The 17,378-nt window shown below is 44.2% G+C and overlaps 1 protein-coding gene across 1 annotated transcript in view; it reads left to right on the top strand.

Annotated features, from left to right (window-relative positions):
• The first annotated feature begins 539 nt into the window (after positions 1-539).
• Positions 540-17,378, top strand: part of ddb1 (damage-specific DNA binding protein 1) — a 101,892-nt gene continuing 85,053 nt past the window's right edge. Inside the window, exon 1 of the mRNA XM_070899793.1 lies at positions 540-721. Within this exon, the coding sequence (XP_070755894.1) occupies positions 661-721 (61 nt within the window). The 5' untranslated portion in view covers positions 540-660. The remainder of the gene's footprint in view (positions 722-17,378) is intronic.

Below are 17,378 nucleotides of genomic sequence, written 5' to 3'. Positions count from 1 at the left end.
AAGGGGATCAATGGGTATGGAGAGAAAGCAGGAAAGGGATACTGAGGGAATGTTCAGCCATGATCTTATTGAATGGTGGTGCAGGCTCGAAGGGCCAAATGGCCTACTCCTGCACCTATTTTCTATGTTTCTATGTTTCTATGTGCATCCGGGAGAGCACTGAGCACCTCGAGTCTCATCGGCGAGAGCATGCTGAAACCAAGCGCAGGCAGCGGAAAGAGCGTGCGGCAAATCTATCCCACCCTCCCTTTCCCTCAACGACTGTCTGTCCCACCTGTAACAGGGACTGTAATTCCTGTATTGGACTGTTCAGCCACCTAAGGACTCATTTTACGAGTGGAAGCAAGTCTTCTTCGATTCCGAGGGATTGCCTATGATGATGATGAAAGAGATATGTTGAAACAAGTTGTTCAGTCTCTCCTGGAGCACCGAGTCACAGTTTAGACTACCAACCAATGCGCCTCAAACTATTGGCCTGGCCAGGTGCCAGTCTGTCACACTGTGTCTGCATTTGCCCTGATCAAAGATGGCCGGCGGGGAGTGAGGCCGCCGAGGCGCGGCCCTCGCCACGTGACGCGGGCGGGAGGGAGCGCGAGGTGGAGGAAGCGCGAGCGAGCGAGCGAGCGGAGCTGCTGTCGCCTCGCTGCACAGACCGCCACCATGTCCTACAACTATGTCGTGACAGCGCAGAAACCGACCGCGGTCAACGCCTGCATTACCGGTAAATATTCTCAACCTGAAAAGAAACGGCGCCCGTTCGCTCGCTCTTCTGCTCGCCCGGCAAAGAAGCTTGGCTTTTGGGAACTGGAGAGCGGTGGTTTGTGGCTGGCAGGGTCAGGCCTCAAGTGAGGCCTAGTCATAACATTCAACACACTTTCAGCACCCAGACACTGCAGCAACCTTTGCAGCAGTTCTGCACAACTTTCAGTTAATTGATTCAGCACTGCATATTTGTGAGGCTTAATGTTAATTACAGTAATATGTTAATGCGAAAGAAGCATTCATTTCATCAAAAAGTAGTGAAACCGTTGTTTATTACTTGTTTATAAATAACTTCCAATGAAGTAAATTATGTTGGAAAGAAATCTTTGGCATGTAAAACTGTTGTGACAAAATCGTCCACAGACAAAAGGTAAAAAGGGCCAAATAGCGCTTCTTGAAGATAGTGCTTCCTTTATTATTCCTTGCCTGAAAGCAAATTAAATAAATTATTAGTAGAGGCAGCTTCCTGTTATTTTTCTCAAGACACTTTCAAAAACTCAAAATATTGTGCACACAGTTGTAACAGGTAATTGTAATAAGAACAGGGCAGCGAGACGCTGAAATCATACTGACAATTTGGTTCCCAATTTTCTTCCCTCCTGAATGTGCTGACATAAGAATATAAGAATTAGGAACAGGAGTAGGCCATTCAATAAGATCATGGCTGATCTGGTCGTGGACTCGGCTCCACTTACCCGCCCTCTCCCCGTAACCCTTAATTCCCTTATTGGTTAAAAATCTATCTATCTTTGACTTGAAAACATTCAATGAGCTAGCCTCAACTGCTTCCTTGGGCAGAGAATTCCACAGATTCACAACCCTCTGGGAGAAGAAATTTTTTCTCAACTCGATTTTAAATTGGCTCCTCCGTATTTTGAGGCTGTGCCCCCTAGTTCTAGTTTCCCCCACCAATGGAAACAACCTCTCTGCCTCTATCTTGTCTATCCCTTTCATGATTTTAAATGTTTCTATAAGATCACCCCTCATCCTTCTGAACTCCAAGGAGTAAAGACCCAGTCTACTCAATCTATCATCATAAGGTAACCCCCTCATTTCTCGAATCAGCCTAGTGAATCGTCTCTGTACCCCTTCCAAAGCTAGTATATCCTTCCTTAAGTAAGGTGACCAAAACTGCAGGCAGTACTCCAGGTGCGGCCTTACCAATACCTTATACAGTTGCAGTAAGACCTCCCTGCTTTTGTACTCCATCCCTTTCGCAATGAAGGCCAATATTCCATTTGCCTTCCTGATTACCTGCAAACTAACCTGTTGGGATTTCATGCAAAAGAGTAGCCCCTCTCCTTTTATAGGGGGCACTGGAAAAAGGAAAAATTTGTTTTTAGTGCCCAAATAAAAAAACCACAAAAAAACCCCCCAAAAAAACAAAAAAGGGCCTTGTAAATGTCTTGTGTGTCACATCCAGGTCGGGTGGCACGGATACATGTTTTATGTTTTGCAGGTTAACTCAAAAGAGTTTCATGCAAAAGAGTAATCCGTACCTCCACGACCGAGGTTTTATGTGGCGGTTGGAAGAGAGGGCTGTGGCTGGTGAGGTGACCAGGGTCAGGGACCTGCTCGATGGCGGAGGAGCGGGCTGGATGGCGCCAGACACGCTGGCGCGGCGCCTAAATTCTGCCAACGTCCGCCACGCGGCCGATGCCATTGAGTCGCTAAAAACAGCTCTGGGCCCTGACTCCGTTAGGTGCATCGAGGAGGCTCAAGCACGTGGGGAGATCCCGTCCGAACTGACCCCCGTCCGGACGGAATTCCTCATCGGTGCCAAACCCCGGAACCTCCCTCGGGGGCCGGCGCCTCACAACTTGAGCCGCCTCGGGGAAATCCCCTCCGTGCCTTTCAGTTCCGCGCGGAGGGGTTTCCTGTACGGGCTGCTCCTGCACACCCTCAACTTTGCCATCCTCGCCGGCCGTCCGGACACGCCATGGCGTACCATCTTGCCGTCCGGAGGAGGCGGGGGTCCCCGATGGAGGGCACTCTACGCAGGGGTCCTCCCACTATTCATCGGGGACTTGGCCTAGAGGGTGGTGCATGGAGCAGTGCCGTGCAACAAATTTTTAAGCCGGTTCACGGACTCCCAGGCCGCCTGCAATTTCTGCGGTCTGGAGGAGTCCGTGTTCCATATTTTTATTGAGTGCACGAGGTTGCAGCCCCTGTTCCATTATTTGAAGGGGCTGCTCCTGAAATTCTGGCTGCACTTCAGTCCCACTCTCCTGATCTTTGGGCACCCTGTGCGGAGGGGAGCGGGTAGGTCCGAAGGCCTCCTCGTAGGACTGCTCCTGGGCACGGCCAAGGGTGCCATCAGCCGGTCCAGGCAGCGGGCGGTCGAGGGGGTCGTTCAACCTGACTGCCTGCCTCTCTTCCGCTCTTACATCCGGTCCAGGGTGTCCTTGGAGATGGAGCACGCGGTGTCCACCGGTACGCTCGCGGCCTTCCGCGAGAGGTGGGCACCGGAGGGACTGGAGTGCATCATCACGCCCGGCAACCAAATTTTAATTTGATTTTACGTTTTAAAGTTTAATTTGTTTTCATTGCCGGCACTTTTAGTGTTCCCCTCCCCTTTTATAGGGGGCAGTGGAAAAATTTGATTTTAGCGCCCCAAAAAAAAAACCAGAAAAAAAAAGGGGCCTTGAAAATGTCTGCTGTGTCACCCAGGCGGGTGGCATGGTTTTAATGTTTATGTTTTGCAGGTAAACTCCAAAAAGAGTTTCATGCAAAAGAACCACGACCGAGGTTTTATGTGGCGGTCGGAAGAGAGGGCTGTGGCTGGTGAGGTGACCAGGGTCAGGGACCTGCTCGATGGCGGAGGAGCGGGCTGGATGGCGCCAGGCATGCTGGCGCGGCGCCTAAATTCAGCCAACGTCCGCCATGCGGCCGAAGACATCGAGTCGCTAAAAACAGCTTTGGGCCCTGACTCTGTTAGGTGCATCGAGGAGGCTTAAGCACGTGGGGAGATCCTGTCCGAACTGACCCCCGTCCGGACGGAATTCCTCATTGGCGCCAAACCCCGGAACCTCCCTCGGGGGCCGGCGCCTCACAACTTGAGCCGCCTCGGGGAAATCCCCTCCGTGCCTTTCAGTTCCGCGCGGAGGGGTTTCCTGTACGGGCTGCTCCTGCACACTCTCAACTTTGCCATCCTCGCCGGCCGTCCGGACACGCCATGGCGTACCATCTTGCCGTCCGGAGGAGGCGGGGGTCCCCGATGGAGGGCACTCTACGCAGGGGTCCTCCCACTATTCATCGGGGACTTGGCCTAGAGGGTGGTGCACGGAGCAGTGCCGTGCAACAAATCTTTAAGCCGGTTCACGGACTCCCAGGCCGCCTGCAATTTCTGCGGTCTGGAGGAGTCCGTGTTCCATATTTTTATTGAGTGCACGAGGTTGCAGCCCCTGTTCCATTATTTGAAGGGGCTGCTCCTGAAATTCTGGCTGCACTTCAGTCCCACTCTCCTGATCTTTGGGTACCCTGTGCGGAGGGGAGCGGGTAGGTCCGAAGGCCTCCTCGTAGGACTGCTCCTGGGCACGGCCAAGGGTGCCATCAGCCGGTCGAGGGGGTCGTTCAACCTGACTGCCTGCCTCTCTTCCGCTCTTACATCCGGTCCAGGGTGTCCTTGGAGATGGAGCACGCGGTGTCCACCGGTACGCTCGCGGCCTTCCGCGAGAGGTGGGCAACGGAGGGACTGGAGTGCATCATCACACCCGGCAACCAAATTTTAATTTGATTTTACGTTTTAAAGTTTAATTTGTTTTAATTGCCGGTGCTTTTAGTGTCCCCCTTCCCTTTTATAGGGGGCACTGGGGAAAAAATGTGATTTTAGTGCCCAAAAAAAACCCAAAAAAAAAGAAAAACACAAAAAAAAAGGAAAGAAAAAAAAGGGCCTTGTAAATGTCTGGTGTGTCATCCAGGTCGGGTGGCACGGTTTAATGTTTTGTTTTACAGATAAACTCTAAAAGAGTTTCATGCAAAAGAGTTTCATGCACAAGGACCCCCAGGTCCCTTTGCACCACAGCATGTTGTAATTTCTCCCATTCAAATAATATTCCCTTTTACTGTTTTTTTTCCCCAACGTGGATGACCTCACACTTTCCGACATTGTATTCCATCTGCCAAACCTTAGCCCATTCGCTTAACCTATCCAAATCTCCTTGCAGTCTCTCTCAGTCCTCTACACAACCCGCTTTCCCACTAATTTTAGTGTCATCTGCAAATTTTGTTGCACTACACTCTGTCCTCTCTTCTAGGTCATCTATGTATATTGTAAACAGTTGTGGTCCCAGCACTGATCCCTGTGGCACACCACTAACCACTGATTTCCAACCCGAAAAGGACCCATTTATCCCGACTCTCTGCTTTCTGTTCGCCAGCCAATTCTCTATCCATGCTAATACATTTCCTCTGACTCCGCGTACCTTTATCTTCTGTAGTAACCTTTTGTGTGGCACCTTATCGAATGCCTTTTGGAAATCTAAATACACCACATCCATCGGTACACCTCTATCCACCATGCTCGTTATATCCTCAAAGAATTCCAGTAAGTTAGTTAAACATGATTTCCCTTTCATGAATCCATGCTGTGTCTGCTTGATTGCACTATTCCTATCCAGATGTCCCGCTATTTCTTCCTTAATGATAGCTTCAAACATTTTCCCCACTACAGATGTTAAACTAACCGGCCTATAGTTACCTGCCTTTTGCCTGCCCCCTTTTTTAAACAGAGGCGTTACATTAGCTGCTCTCGAATCCGCTGGTACCTCCCCAGAGTCCAGAGAATTTTGGTAGATTATAACGAGTGCGTGCATCTGCTATAACTTCAGCTATCTCTTTTAATACCCTGGGATGTATTTCATCAGGACCAGGGGACTTGTCTACCTTCAGTCCCATTAGCCTGTCCAGCACTACTCCCCTAGTGATAGTGATTGTCTCAAGGTCCTCCCTTCCCACATTCCTGTGGCCTGCAAATTTTGGCATTGTTTTTGTGTTTTCCACTGTGAAGACGGAAGCAAAATAATTGTTGAAGGTCTCAGCCATTTCCACATTTCCCATTATTAAATCTCCCTTCTCATCTTCTAAGGGACCAACATTTACTTTAGTCACTCTCTTCCGTTTTTTCTATCGGTAAAAGCTTTTACTATCTGTTTTTATGTTTTGCGGCAGTTTACTTTCGTAATCTATCTTTCCTTTCTTTATTGCTTTCTTAGTCATTCTTTGCTGTCGTTTAAAATTTTCCCAATCTTCTAGTTTCCCACTAACCTTGGCCACCTTATACGCATTGGTTTTTAATTTGATACTCTCCTTTATTTCCTTGGTTATCCACAGCTGGTTATCACTTCTCTTGCCGCCCTTCTTTTTCACTGGAATATATTTTTGTTGAGCACTATGAAAGAGCTCCTTAAAAGTCTTCCACTGTTCCTCAATTGTGCCACCGTTTAGTCCTTGTTTCCAGTCTACTTTAGCCAACTCTGCCCTCATCCCACTGTAGTCCCCTTTGTTTAAGCATAGTACCCTTGTTTCTGATACAACTTCCTCATCCTCAATCTGTATTGCAAATTCAACCATATTGTGATCACTCATTCCGAGAGGATCTTTTACGAGGAGATCGTTTATTTTTCCTGTCTCATTACACAGGACCAGATCCAAGATGGCTTGCTCCCTTGTAGGCTCTGTTACATACTGTTCTAAGAAACAGTCCCGTATGCATTCTATGAATTCCTCCTCCAGGCTACCCCCTGCGATTTGATTTGACCAGTCGATATGTAGGTTAAAATCCCCCATGACTACTGTCGTTCCTTTTTCACATGCCTCCATTATTCCCTTGATTATTGCCCGCCCCACCGTGAAGTTATTATTTGGGGGTCTATAAACTACGCCGACCAGTGACTTTTTCCCCTTACTATCTCTCATCTCCACCCACAATGATTCAACATTTTGTTCATTGGAGCCAATATCATCCCTCACAACTGCCCTGATATCATCCTTTATTAACAGAGCTACCCCACCTCCTTTCCCTTCTTGCCTATCTTTCTGAATCGTCAGATACCCCTGTATGTTTAATTCCCAGTCTTGGCCACCTTGCAACTATGTTTCTGTAATGGCCACCAAATCATACCCATTTGTAATGATTTGTGCCGTCAACTCATTTACTTTATTTCGAATGCTGCGTGCATTTAGGTAGAGTGTTTTCATCCTCGTTTTTAAACCATGACTTTTAGTTTTTACCCCTCCTGCAGCCCTTTTATATTCAGTAGCCCTTTTTGTTTCTTGCCTTTGGTTTCTCTGCCCTCCATTTTTACTCATCTCTTTTCTGTTTTTTGTTTTTGTCTCCTTTTTATTTCCCTCTGTCTCCCTTGGTTCCCATCCCCCTGCCATATTAGTTTAACTCCTCACCAACAGCACTAGCAAACACTCCCCCTAGGACATTGGTTCCATTGCTGCCCAAGTGCAGACCGTCCGGTTTGTACTGGTCCCACCTCCCCCAGAACCTGTTCCAATGCCCCACGAATTTGAATCCCTCCCTGCTGCACCACTGCTTAAGCCACGTATTCATCTGTGCTATCCTGCGATTCCTACTCTGACTAGCACGTGGCACTGGTAGCAATCCCGAGATTATTACTTTTGAGGTCCTACTTTTTAATTTAACTCCTGACAATGGCTGGGTACTGCTGTATGGATGCCAGTAGCCCTCATGGGTATCATCACTGTCTGTGAGCCTATACAGTCGTGTCAGCAGGCTATCACACTGACGTTTCATCACTGCCAAATCAAATCCTGTGCTCACCAAATAGTTCATCACCTGCACATGTGCACTTTCAAGCAGGGGATCTTTGTGTAGTGCTGGAAAGTGGGAACCTTGACAGATGTTTTACTTTAGCTTTAGGTGCTGATCCTTTATTTATTCCTCCATTGATTATCTTCACCTATGAGGTGCTTCGGGACTTCTTATTTACGTTGAAGGTGCTCTGTAAATATAGGTTGTTCTATGGATAAATACACAGAATATTGAATACCCCTGGATGTTGAGTTCCCAGCCTTGGTCACCCTGGAGCCATGTCTTCGTGATGCCAATTACATCATACCCATTAACTGCTATCTGCACAGTTAATTCGTCCACCTTATTCTGAATACTCCTCGCATTGAGGCACAGAGCCTTCAGGCTTGTCTTTTTAACACACTTTGCCCCTTTAGAATTTTTCTGCAATGTGGCCCTTTTTGCTTTTTGCCTTGGGTTTCTCTGCCCTCCACTTTTACTTTTCTTCTTTCTATCTTTTGCTTCTGCCTCCATCCCCATATCACCATTTAGCTACAGAGCCACCAGAAATCGAATTGTAATACTTTGTTTTATTAAAGCAATCTTCAATAAATTTGTTTGGCAACTTCTTAATCATTTATTTGCAAATACATGATGTAATGAGCAGCTTGTTGAAGAGCCTCTTGTGAATAATGCTAAGCTCCCAAAAATGATTCATGGCTTTCTATGTCTTTTGACATTCCTCCAAATTAAAAAGGTTTGTTGAAAGATTTTCATGAGGATGCTGCCCTTTGGATCAACCAGTTTGGCTCACGTCTCATGCTAATTGTTATTTTCCATTATGAGATGCGCTCCTCCTCCACAGTTGTGACCAGGATCCCATTTTTTTTAAACTTAATAATGAGGGATCTCCGCATTAGGGAATGGATTGTGTTGTCTATTTTGGGCCCTCATTATTGGTATTTAGGTTTCCCAGGTCAGGTATGGTTTAGATGTAGTGCAAAGCTCTCTGTACTCTGCTCCAACAATATACCTCAACCCAAACCTCAGGAGCATCCTCTACTGTAACACCCAATTTCTTTCCTGCAGCAGTTACCCACTGACTTATTTGAGTGAAATTTCCAATTTAGTGCCAGATTTTGGGGGCAGCTTTGGGTGAGATTCAGTCTGGGTTTGAACCCAAAATCCCAGAGAGAAAAGGATAGTAGCACATCCGCTGAACCTTCCAGGCCACTCTTCATTCCTTTATTTCATCCATTATACTCCCTTCACCTCGAAAGAAAAAGCACAGCCTCAAATCCACACTGCTTTTATTTGGAACCTCTTACTCAAAGTAAGTCATTCCTTAAAAACATTGCTTTTAAGGAAGCTGCAACTGGAGCCAGGTAAAACATAGAAAATAGGTGCAGGAGTAGGCCATTCGGCCCTTCGAGCCTGCACCACCATTCAATAAGATCATGGCTGATCATTCCCTCAGTACCCCTTTCCTGCTTTCTCTCCATACCCCTTGATCCCTTTAGCCGTAAGGGCCATATCAAACTCCCTCTTGAATATATCCAATGAACTGGCATCAACAACTCTCTGTGGTAGGGAATTCCACAGGTTAACAATTCCGAGTGAAGAAGTTTCTCCTCATCTCAATCCTAAATGGCCTACTCTTATCCTTAGACTGTGTCCCCTGGTTCTGGACTTCCCCAACATCGGGAACATTCTTCCCGCATCTAATCTGTAAAGTCCCGTCAGAATCTTTTATGTTTCTATGAAATCCCCTCTCATCCTTCTAAACTCCAGTGTATAAACGCCCAGTCGATCCAGTCTCTCCTCATATGTCAGTCCAGCCATCCCGGGAATCAGTCTGGTGAACCTTCGCTGCACTCCCTCAATAACAAGAATGTCCTTCCTCAGATTAGAAACTTGGAGATATTACACTCAATTCCTTCATCTAAATCATTAATGTATATTGTAAATAGCTGGGGTCCCAACACTGAGCCCTGCGGCATCCCATTAGTCACTGCCTGCCATTCTGAAAAGGACCCGTTTATCCCGACTCTCTGCTTCCTGTCTGCCAACCAGTTCTCTATCCACGTCAGTACATTACTCCCCATGTGCTTTGATTTTGCACACCAATCTCTTGTGTGGGACCTTGTCAAAAGCCTTTTGAAAGTCCAAATACACTACATCCACTGGTTCTCCCTTGTCCACTCTACTAGTTACATCCTCAAAAAATTCCAGAAGATTTGTCAAGCATGATTTCCCTTTTATAAATTCGTGCTGACTTGGACCGATATTGTCACTGCTTTCCAAATGTGCTGATATTTCATCTTTAATAATTGATTCCAACATTTTCCCCACTACTGATGTCAGGTTAACCGGTCTATAATTACCTGTTTTCTCTCTCCATTTTTAAAAAAGTGGTGTTGCATTAGCTACCCTTCAGTCCATAGGAACTGATCCAGAGTTGATAGACTGTTTGAAAATGATGACCAATGCATCTACTATTTCTATGGCCACTTCCTTAAGTACTCTGGGATGCAGACGATCAGGCACCAGGGATTTATCAGCCTTCAATCCCATCAATTTCCCTAACACAATTTTCCGCCTAATAAGGATATCTTTCAGTTCCTCCTCCTCACTAGACCCACTGTCTAGTACTTCCGGAAGGTTATTTCGTGAAGACAGAACCAAAGTATTTGTTCAACTGGTCTGCCATTTCTTTGTTCCCCATTATAAATTCACCTGAATCTGACTGCAAGGGACCTATGTTTGTCTTCACTAATCTTTTTCTCTTCACATATCTATAGTAGCTTTTGCAGTCAGTTTTTATATTCCCGTCAAGCAGCTTCTCGTACTCTATTTTCCCCCTCCTAATTAAACCCTTTGTCCTCTGTCGAAATCTCGACTTTCAATTTAACTAGAAAAAATGAAACTCTGACATAAACAACTCGGTAGATGTCCCTTTAATAGATTTACTTGCTGCAACGAAAGGTCCTGCTAAGTCAAAGGCTCAGCAAAGACTTCGACAGGGGTTCAAAATCACATTATCTTTATACAGAAGAACAAACAAAGAAATGATGGTTCCATCACGTCTATCAGTTCTGCCCTTGCGGTCAGCAAATACAGATAAGGAGTTCTTCAGTCACTTAATTAACATTACATCCTTGTTTTAATTTCCTACTTATCTATACAGCCTTTATCAAACTTCTAAGATTTAGCACAGCGACAGTTATTTAGCAGGGAGTATAGTTCTAACAAGACAAGGAGGGTAAATTCAAGGTTCCCTCGCTCACAGAGATGGCTTCTGCTTTTTTAAATTAGTTGGCTTATCAGTCAAGGTTAATGTGTTTATGCAGAAACAGGATGTTTGCTGCATGGGCTTCTGGAAGAACTGAGACTCCATTTTGTTTTATTACAAAAGGGTACATTTAACAGAAAATGTAACTTTAAAAGTAAATTTCCACATTTCCCCCTTTTGTCCTTTATAAGGACAACTTAATCCATTCTAATCTTGCACAGTCTTTCTATTTCCATTTCCACTTCCACACAAGAACCTTCAGTAGTTGTTGTTACCATAACCCTAGCAGTGGTCTCGTTTGGTAATATTGTTTCTCCCAACGTGGCGCAGCAGCACTTAACTAATACAAACAAAAGGTATAAGGCAAAGATTATCAGCAAGAACATGATCAAACCCTGTACCAAGGATTTTCCCAGGGATCCCAGCCATCCGAATAACCAATTCCACAAGGTGGTACTTCCCTGGCCAATAGTTTGTTTGTACTCTATCGCCCTCTTCCTAATATATTCAGCTAGATTGCTGATCTCTTCTGAATTATCCGGAATGTACGTACAGCATTCTTCACCAATTAATGCGCATGTCCCTCCCTCTTTGGCTAGGAGATAATCTAGGGCCATACGATTTTGGAGAGCCACCGTTCGAATGGCTACCATTTTGTCATTTACCCTTTCGAAGGCCTGGGAAGTTGTGTTGGCTACTGATTCTACTAAATTAGCCAGTTCCCATAATTGCCATTCGTACAATGCTATTCCGTAGGATGGTATCATTACCTCGACTATTTCATTTAACCATGTCAAATCCCGTTTAGGTCTATGACTTCCATCAGCATCCCTTAGAGTCTTTGTTGTCCTAATAAAGGATATCACATATCCTAAATAACAGGACCCCGTCCAGTTGGCTGGTAACCATGGGTAGGCTTTATGGCCACAAATAAAGTAAATGCAATTATAGGATGTCAGTCTCTGGTCCTTTCGTGCCATCCATACTCGAGTGCTCTCCCCGTCCCACCTTTTGCCTGAGGTTTTAATAAGGACCATAGTTCAGTTAAAGATTGCTATCTTTCTCCCGTCAGTGTGATTTGTCGTGGCTTGACATTTACTCATTTGGGGACACTTGCTGCGCCCCACTTCTGGTCCTTTAGTTTCATCACTTACTAAGCATATTATACCTTCAGGATTTCCATTCCCGGGTGTAATACTTAGGAAGGATGGCTGACGGCTATTACTATAATTTGGCTGGTACCATCCCTGGAAGGTTGTAAGATTATATCCTGCTGACCTCCATTCTGTTAGATCCTTTGTTTCTGACACCTTAGTTAAGTTTGTCCTATTTTGCACTATTAACCATTCTGCCATTTCTGATTCATTAAAGGGGACGGATCTTCGGGGAATACCCCCTTCGGAGTGGACAGGTCCATGGGAACATATCCAACAGTCAGACAAGTTCCTTTCTTGAGCATAATTTTGACTCAGTGCCATAAATACATTTTCCTGTAGTTCCCTTTGTTCGTGTTTCTGTACCCCTGGTTCTGTCAATGACACAAGGCACAACCCTGTTGAGCACAGCACTATCAGTCCCCATAGTCCATACAGTTCCTTATTCATTCCTCCTTGTCGGGTGCCCTTTTGCAATGGGACGCATGGATCCATGTTGGTCTTTTATCTTGATTGCAGTATTAGCTGTCAGCAAGACCTGGTATGGTCCTTCAAATCTTGGTTGTAGGCTGCTTTTTCTTTTGAAATTTTTGATGTAAATGAAATGTCCAGGCTCCAGATTATGACACTTTCCTTCTGCTGGTTCGACTTGGGCTTCTTTTACCTGTGAATGAAAGCTGGAAATACATTTGGTTAGTGCAATACAATAATTCAACATATTGTCTTCCATTCTATGGATGTCCATTTGTTTTGCCGTAAACGGTGCAGTAAAATGTAGTCGTTGGGGACATCCCATAACTATCTCATGCGGTGACAGGCCTGTTCTGTTAGTTGCAGATTGCATTATCATCAAGGCTAAGGGCAGCAGTTCTACCCATTTTAGTCCAGTGTCATTGCATAATTTCGCCAGCTTATTTTTAAGCATTCCATTATATCTTTCAACAAGTCCGGCTGATTGTGGATGATAACTGCAATGAAAACATTGGTTGATCTGTAATGCTTTACACATTTCTTTTATAACGGTTCCTGTAAAATGTGGCCCATTATCACTGGAAAGCTTAGCAGGGATTCAGAAGCGCGGTACGATTTAACAAAAATTTAGCAACAGTAGTGGCATTGGCCTTTTTACATGGAAAGGCTTCAATCCATCTAGAGAACACATCTATAACAACTAATACATACTTAAATCCCATACACACAGGTAATTCAATAAAATCCATTTGTAAATGTACAAAAGGCCCCATTGAATTTGGGTGGGAAGCAGATTCTACTTTTTCTGTTTTACCTGGATTTATTGTCTGACAGGTGACACAATTTTCACAGATTTGTTTTGCAATTGCCGAAATACCTGGTGCATACCAAGTTGCCAAAATATAATCTGCCACCCCCCTTTTGTAGTATTTGTATTTATTGTTGGATTACAAAATGTCAAATATGGTAATATTGTGTTTTTTTAAAATCGGACTTCTCATTTATGCTTAGTGATTCACAGATCACAGAATGCAAAGTACTTGTTTTATAATTGTGTGCCTAACTTCTGGTTTAGAAGCTGAACATCAAAAACTCCAATCTTTTGCTTTGTAACTTCAATTTTATGATAGTGTCTCATAAATTACAACCTTTTAAGCTATAGCTTCTGGCACACCAATTGTGTAATTTTATTAAAAGGCTTCCAAACCCAAGATTTTTTTTTAATACACCCAAAATGTTTATCAAAGAGAATCACCTGAAATATCTCAAAATCCCAATTCAAATATTGTACTGCCAATCTTTTATTTAAAAATCTTTTTACTGAGCTAGAAGCTTTCGCATCAAGGTTTTACACAAAAGAAAATGGGAGCGTACTTCCCCAGCCTGCAGCCTTGAGAGACCCACACAGGCTTTTATTTTAAAGGCATTACAACTTCCCATCCCCGTTCTTTATCTCACTCCTGGACTAAATTTATGTCTTTCAACCCAATGTAATTAATGATTGCATGTTTTCTTTCGACAAGTAAGTGAGCGTGTCAAATAAATTCTCTTTTTTTTAAACCGCCAGGACCATGCATTTTAAAAAAATCTTTTGCTCAACAAACCTATATCCTTTGGGCATTTCCTAGCTCCGTAACTTATCATCCGAATAAATCCACACCTGCATTTTTTTTAAACTTAAAACTTCCTACATACAGGACAACACTACAAAGGGTTAAAAAAAACTTTCACTCTGTTTGATAAAGTGGGTGGAGCTAATACAGCAGACAACTCCAGCAATTTCCCAAACAGGCTTTCATTCATTCCGCAGTCAAAAAAAATTTTACACAAGCACTCTCACTCAAAGACAGACATTCACAAAAGTCTCTCTCGCCACTCGACAAAGCTTATTGTTTGGCCGACTCTATTTTTAGATCTATACATCACTACCACGGTTTTCTTTTTTTTTCTTTTCTTACATATTGATTTACTTCCTCTGTTATTTTTACGTGGGCTCGAAGAATCGGAACCCAGGCCTTTTTTTTATTACTGAACCTTCGGGTGGAAATGGCCTGTTTTCACCCTTAGTCCACTTTACCCAATTTTTAGGTGGTCAGTTGAAGACTGACCACAATTCTGGAGCATAAAATAGGCTGGTGTGCCCTTTGGTGGTATTTTACTTGCTCCTGCACCCATTCTGGATGATTAAGATTTTTTCCACAGTTTCTGATCTCTCAATCCTTTCGGTCAACGAGTTCTCTACGCCCACTTCTCCTGGCCGTCACGTGGCCTCAAAAGGCTCTTAATTCGGGCTCAGTCTGGGTGTTTGATTAACTATGGTTGGTTCGTGACAAAATATCTCAATCAGTCACTGTTTCCTTTCTCAATCAATCCTTGTTTTTCTGAATCACAATTTTCCCTAGTGACTCTTCCCGTTTCGTTAATTGCAATATCGCACAAAAGTACTGAACACAACAGTATAACAAGACCAATTGAGACAAATGACATCCACACGGGTATACAAATCATAACCTTAAACTCTATCTAAACATAGTCAATTCTCAGTCTGCGTTTTACGCCACTACAGACTGAGCCCTTAACTTATCTAAAATATGTCTTCCCTCGGCGCCGTACACTCGTACTGCCACGCTTCGGGTCAATATCTGGTCCTCTCCTTCAAGGACTCTGATCCTCTCCTTCAAGGACTCTGATCCTCTCTTTCAAGGATTAAGATCCTCTCTTTCAAGGACTCTGATCCTCTCTTTCAAGGATCACCTCTTTCGATCGACAGCGCTCTTTTACCGTAAACTAATAAAGATCTCCCCGGGTTGTTTCCAGATTGGATATTTTCAGGATCAGATCCCTTCTGCCTTCAAGCCGAGAAGGAAATGATTAAAAAATAACTTTAGCTCTTAAATGTCGAGTCTCGTAGATCGCAGTACCTCCACTGTGGACAACAGATTACATATGCGATTCAACAGTAAAGAGACTCTTTACGAGCAAAAGGCTCACCTTATTCTGGCCAGTTAAGCCCTTCACTGAAGAGGCACTATGTCCGCATCCGTTTACTCACAGAATAGAGGGTAAGCGATCTCGGTGGGACTTCCAAGAAACTGTCGAAATCTCGACTCTCAATTTAACTAGAAAAAATGTAACTCTGACATAAACAGCTCGGTAGATGTCCTTTTAATAGATTTACTTGCTGCGAGGAAAAGTCCTGCTAAGTCAAAGGCTCAGCAAAGACTTCTACAGGGGTTCAAAATCACATTATCTTTATACAGAAGAACAAACAAAGAAATGATGATTCCATCACGTGTATCAGTTCTGCCCTTGCGGTTAGCAAATACAGATAAGGAGTTCTTCAGTCACTTAATTAACATTACATCCTTGTTTTAATTTCCTACTTAGCTATACAGCCTTTATCAAACTTCTAAGATTTAGCACAGCGACAATTATTTAGCAGAGAGTATAGTTCAAACAAGACAAGGAGGGTAAATTCAAGATTCCCTCGCTCACAGAGATGGCTTCTGCTTTTCTAAATTAGTTGGCATATCAGTCAAGGTTAATGTGTTTATTCAGAAACAAGCTGTCTGCTGCATGGGCTTCTGGGAGAACTGAGACTCCATTTTGTTTTATTACAAAAGGGTACATTTAATAGAAAATGTAACTTTAAAAGTAAATTTCCACACCTCTGCTGAATTCTAAATTTCTCCCAGTCCTCAGGTTTGCTGCTTTTTCTGGCCAATTTATATGCCTCTTCCTTGGATTTAACACTATCCTTAATTTCTCTTGCTAGCCACGGTTGAGCCACCTTCCCTGTTTTATTTTTACTCCAGACAGGGTTGTACAATTGTTGAAGTTCATCCATGAAGAGAAACATAGAAAATAGGTGCAGGAATAGGCCATTCGGCCCTTCGAGCCTGCACCATCATTCAATAAGATCATGGCTGATCATTCACCTCAGTAACCCTTTCCTGCTTTCTCTCCATACCCCTTGATCCCTTTAGCCGTAAGGGCCATATCTAACTCCCTCTTAAATATATCCAATGAACTGGCATCTACAACTCTCTGCGGTAGGGAATTCCACAGGTTAACAACTCTCTGAGTGAAGAAGTTTCTCCTCATCTCAGTCCTAAATGGTCTACCTCTTATCCTAAGACTCTGTCCCCTGGTTCTGGACTTCCCCAACATCAGGAACATTCTTCCCACATCTAATCTGTCCCGTCTCGTTAGAATCTTAGTGTTTCTATGAGATCCCCTCTCTTCCTTCTAAACTCCAGTGTATAAAGGCCCAGTTGATCCAATCTCTCCACATATGTCAGTCCAGCCATCCCTGGAATCAGTCTGGTGAACCTTCGCTGCACTCCCTCAATAGCAAGAACGTCCTTCCTCAGATTAGGAGACCAAAACGGAACACAATATTCCAGGTGAGGCCTCACCAAGGTCCTGTACAATTGCAGTAAGACCTCCCTCCTCCTATACTCAAGTCCCCTCGCTATGAAGGCCAACATGCCATTTGCCTACTTCACTGCCTCTTGTACCTGCATGCCAACTTTCAATGACTGATGAACCATGACACCCAGGTTTCGTTGTACCTCCCCTTTTCCTAATCTGCCGCCATTCAGATAATATTCTGTCTTCCTGTTTTTGCCACCAAAGTGGATAACCTCACATTTTTCCACATTATACTGCATTTGCCATGCATTTGCCCACTCACCTAACCTGTCCAAATCACCATGCAGCCTCTTAGCATCCTCCTCACAGTTCACAACGCCACCCAGTTTAGTGTCATCTGCAAACTTGGAGATATTACACTCAATTCCTGATTTGTAATACATACCATTCTTCACCCAGAGTGACTTCACTCACCTTGAGGTTTTAAAAAAAAAAAGAATCCTGCTCAACTGTGGAGCAGCAGAGCATTTCATAATGGAAAGTAACGCAGAATTAATGAGATGTG

The sequence above is a fragment of the Pristiophorus japonicus genome, chromosome 14 (assembly GCF_044704955.1).
Source record: "Pristiophorus japonicus isolate sPriJap1 chromosome 14, sPriJap1.hap1, whole genome shotgun sequence".
Lineage (NCBI taxonomy): Eukaryota > Metazoa > Chordata > Chondrichthyes > Pristiophoridae > Pristiophorus > Pristiophorus japonicus.
The sequence above is the reverse complement of the archived record's forward strand: the minus strand, read 5'-3'. Positions and strand labels throughout refer to the sequence as shown.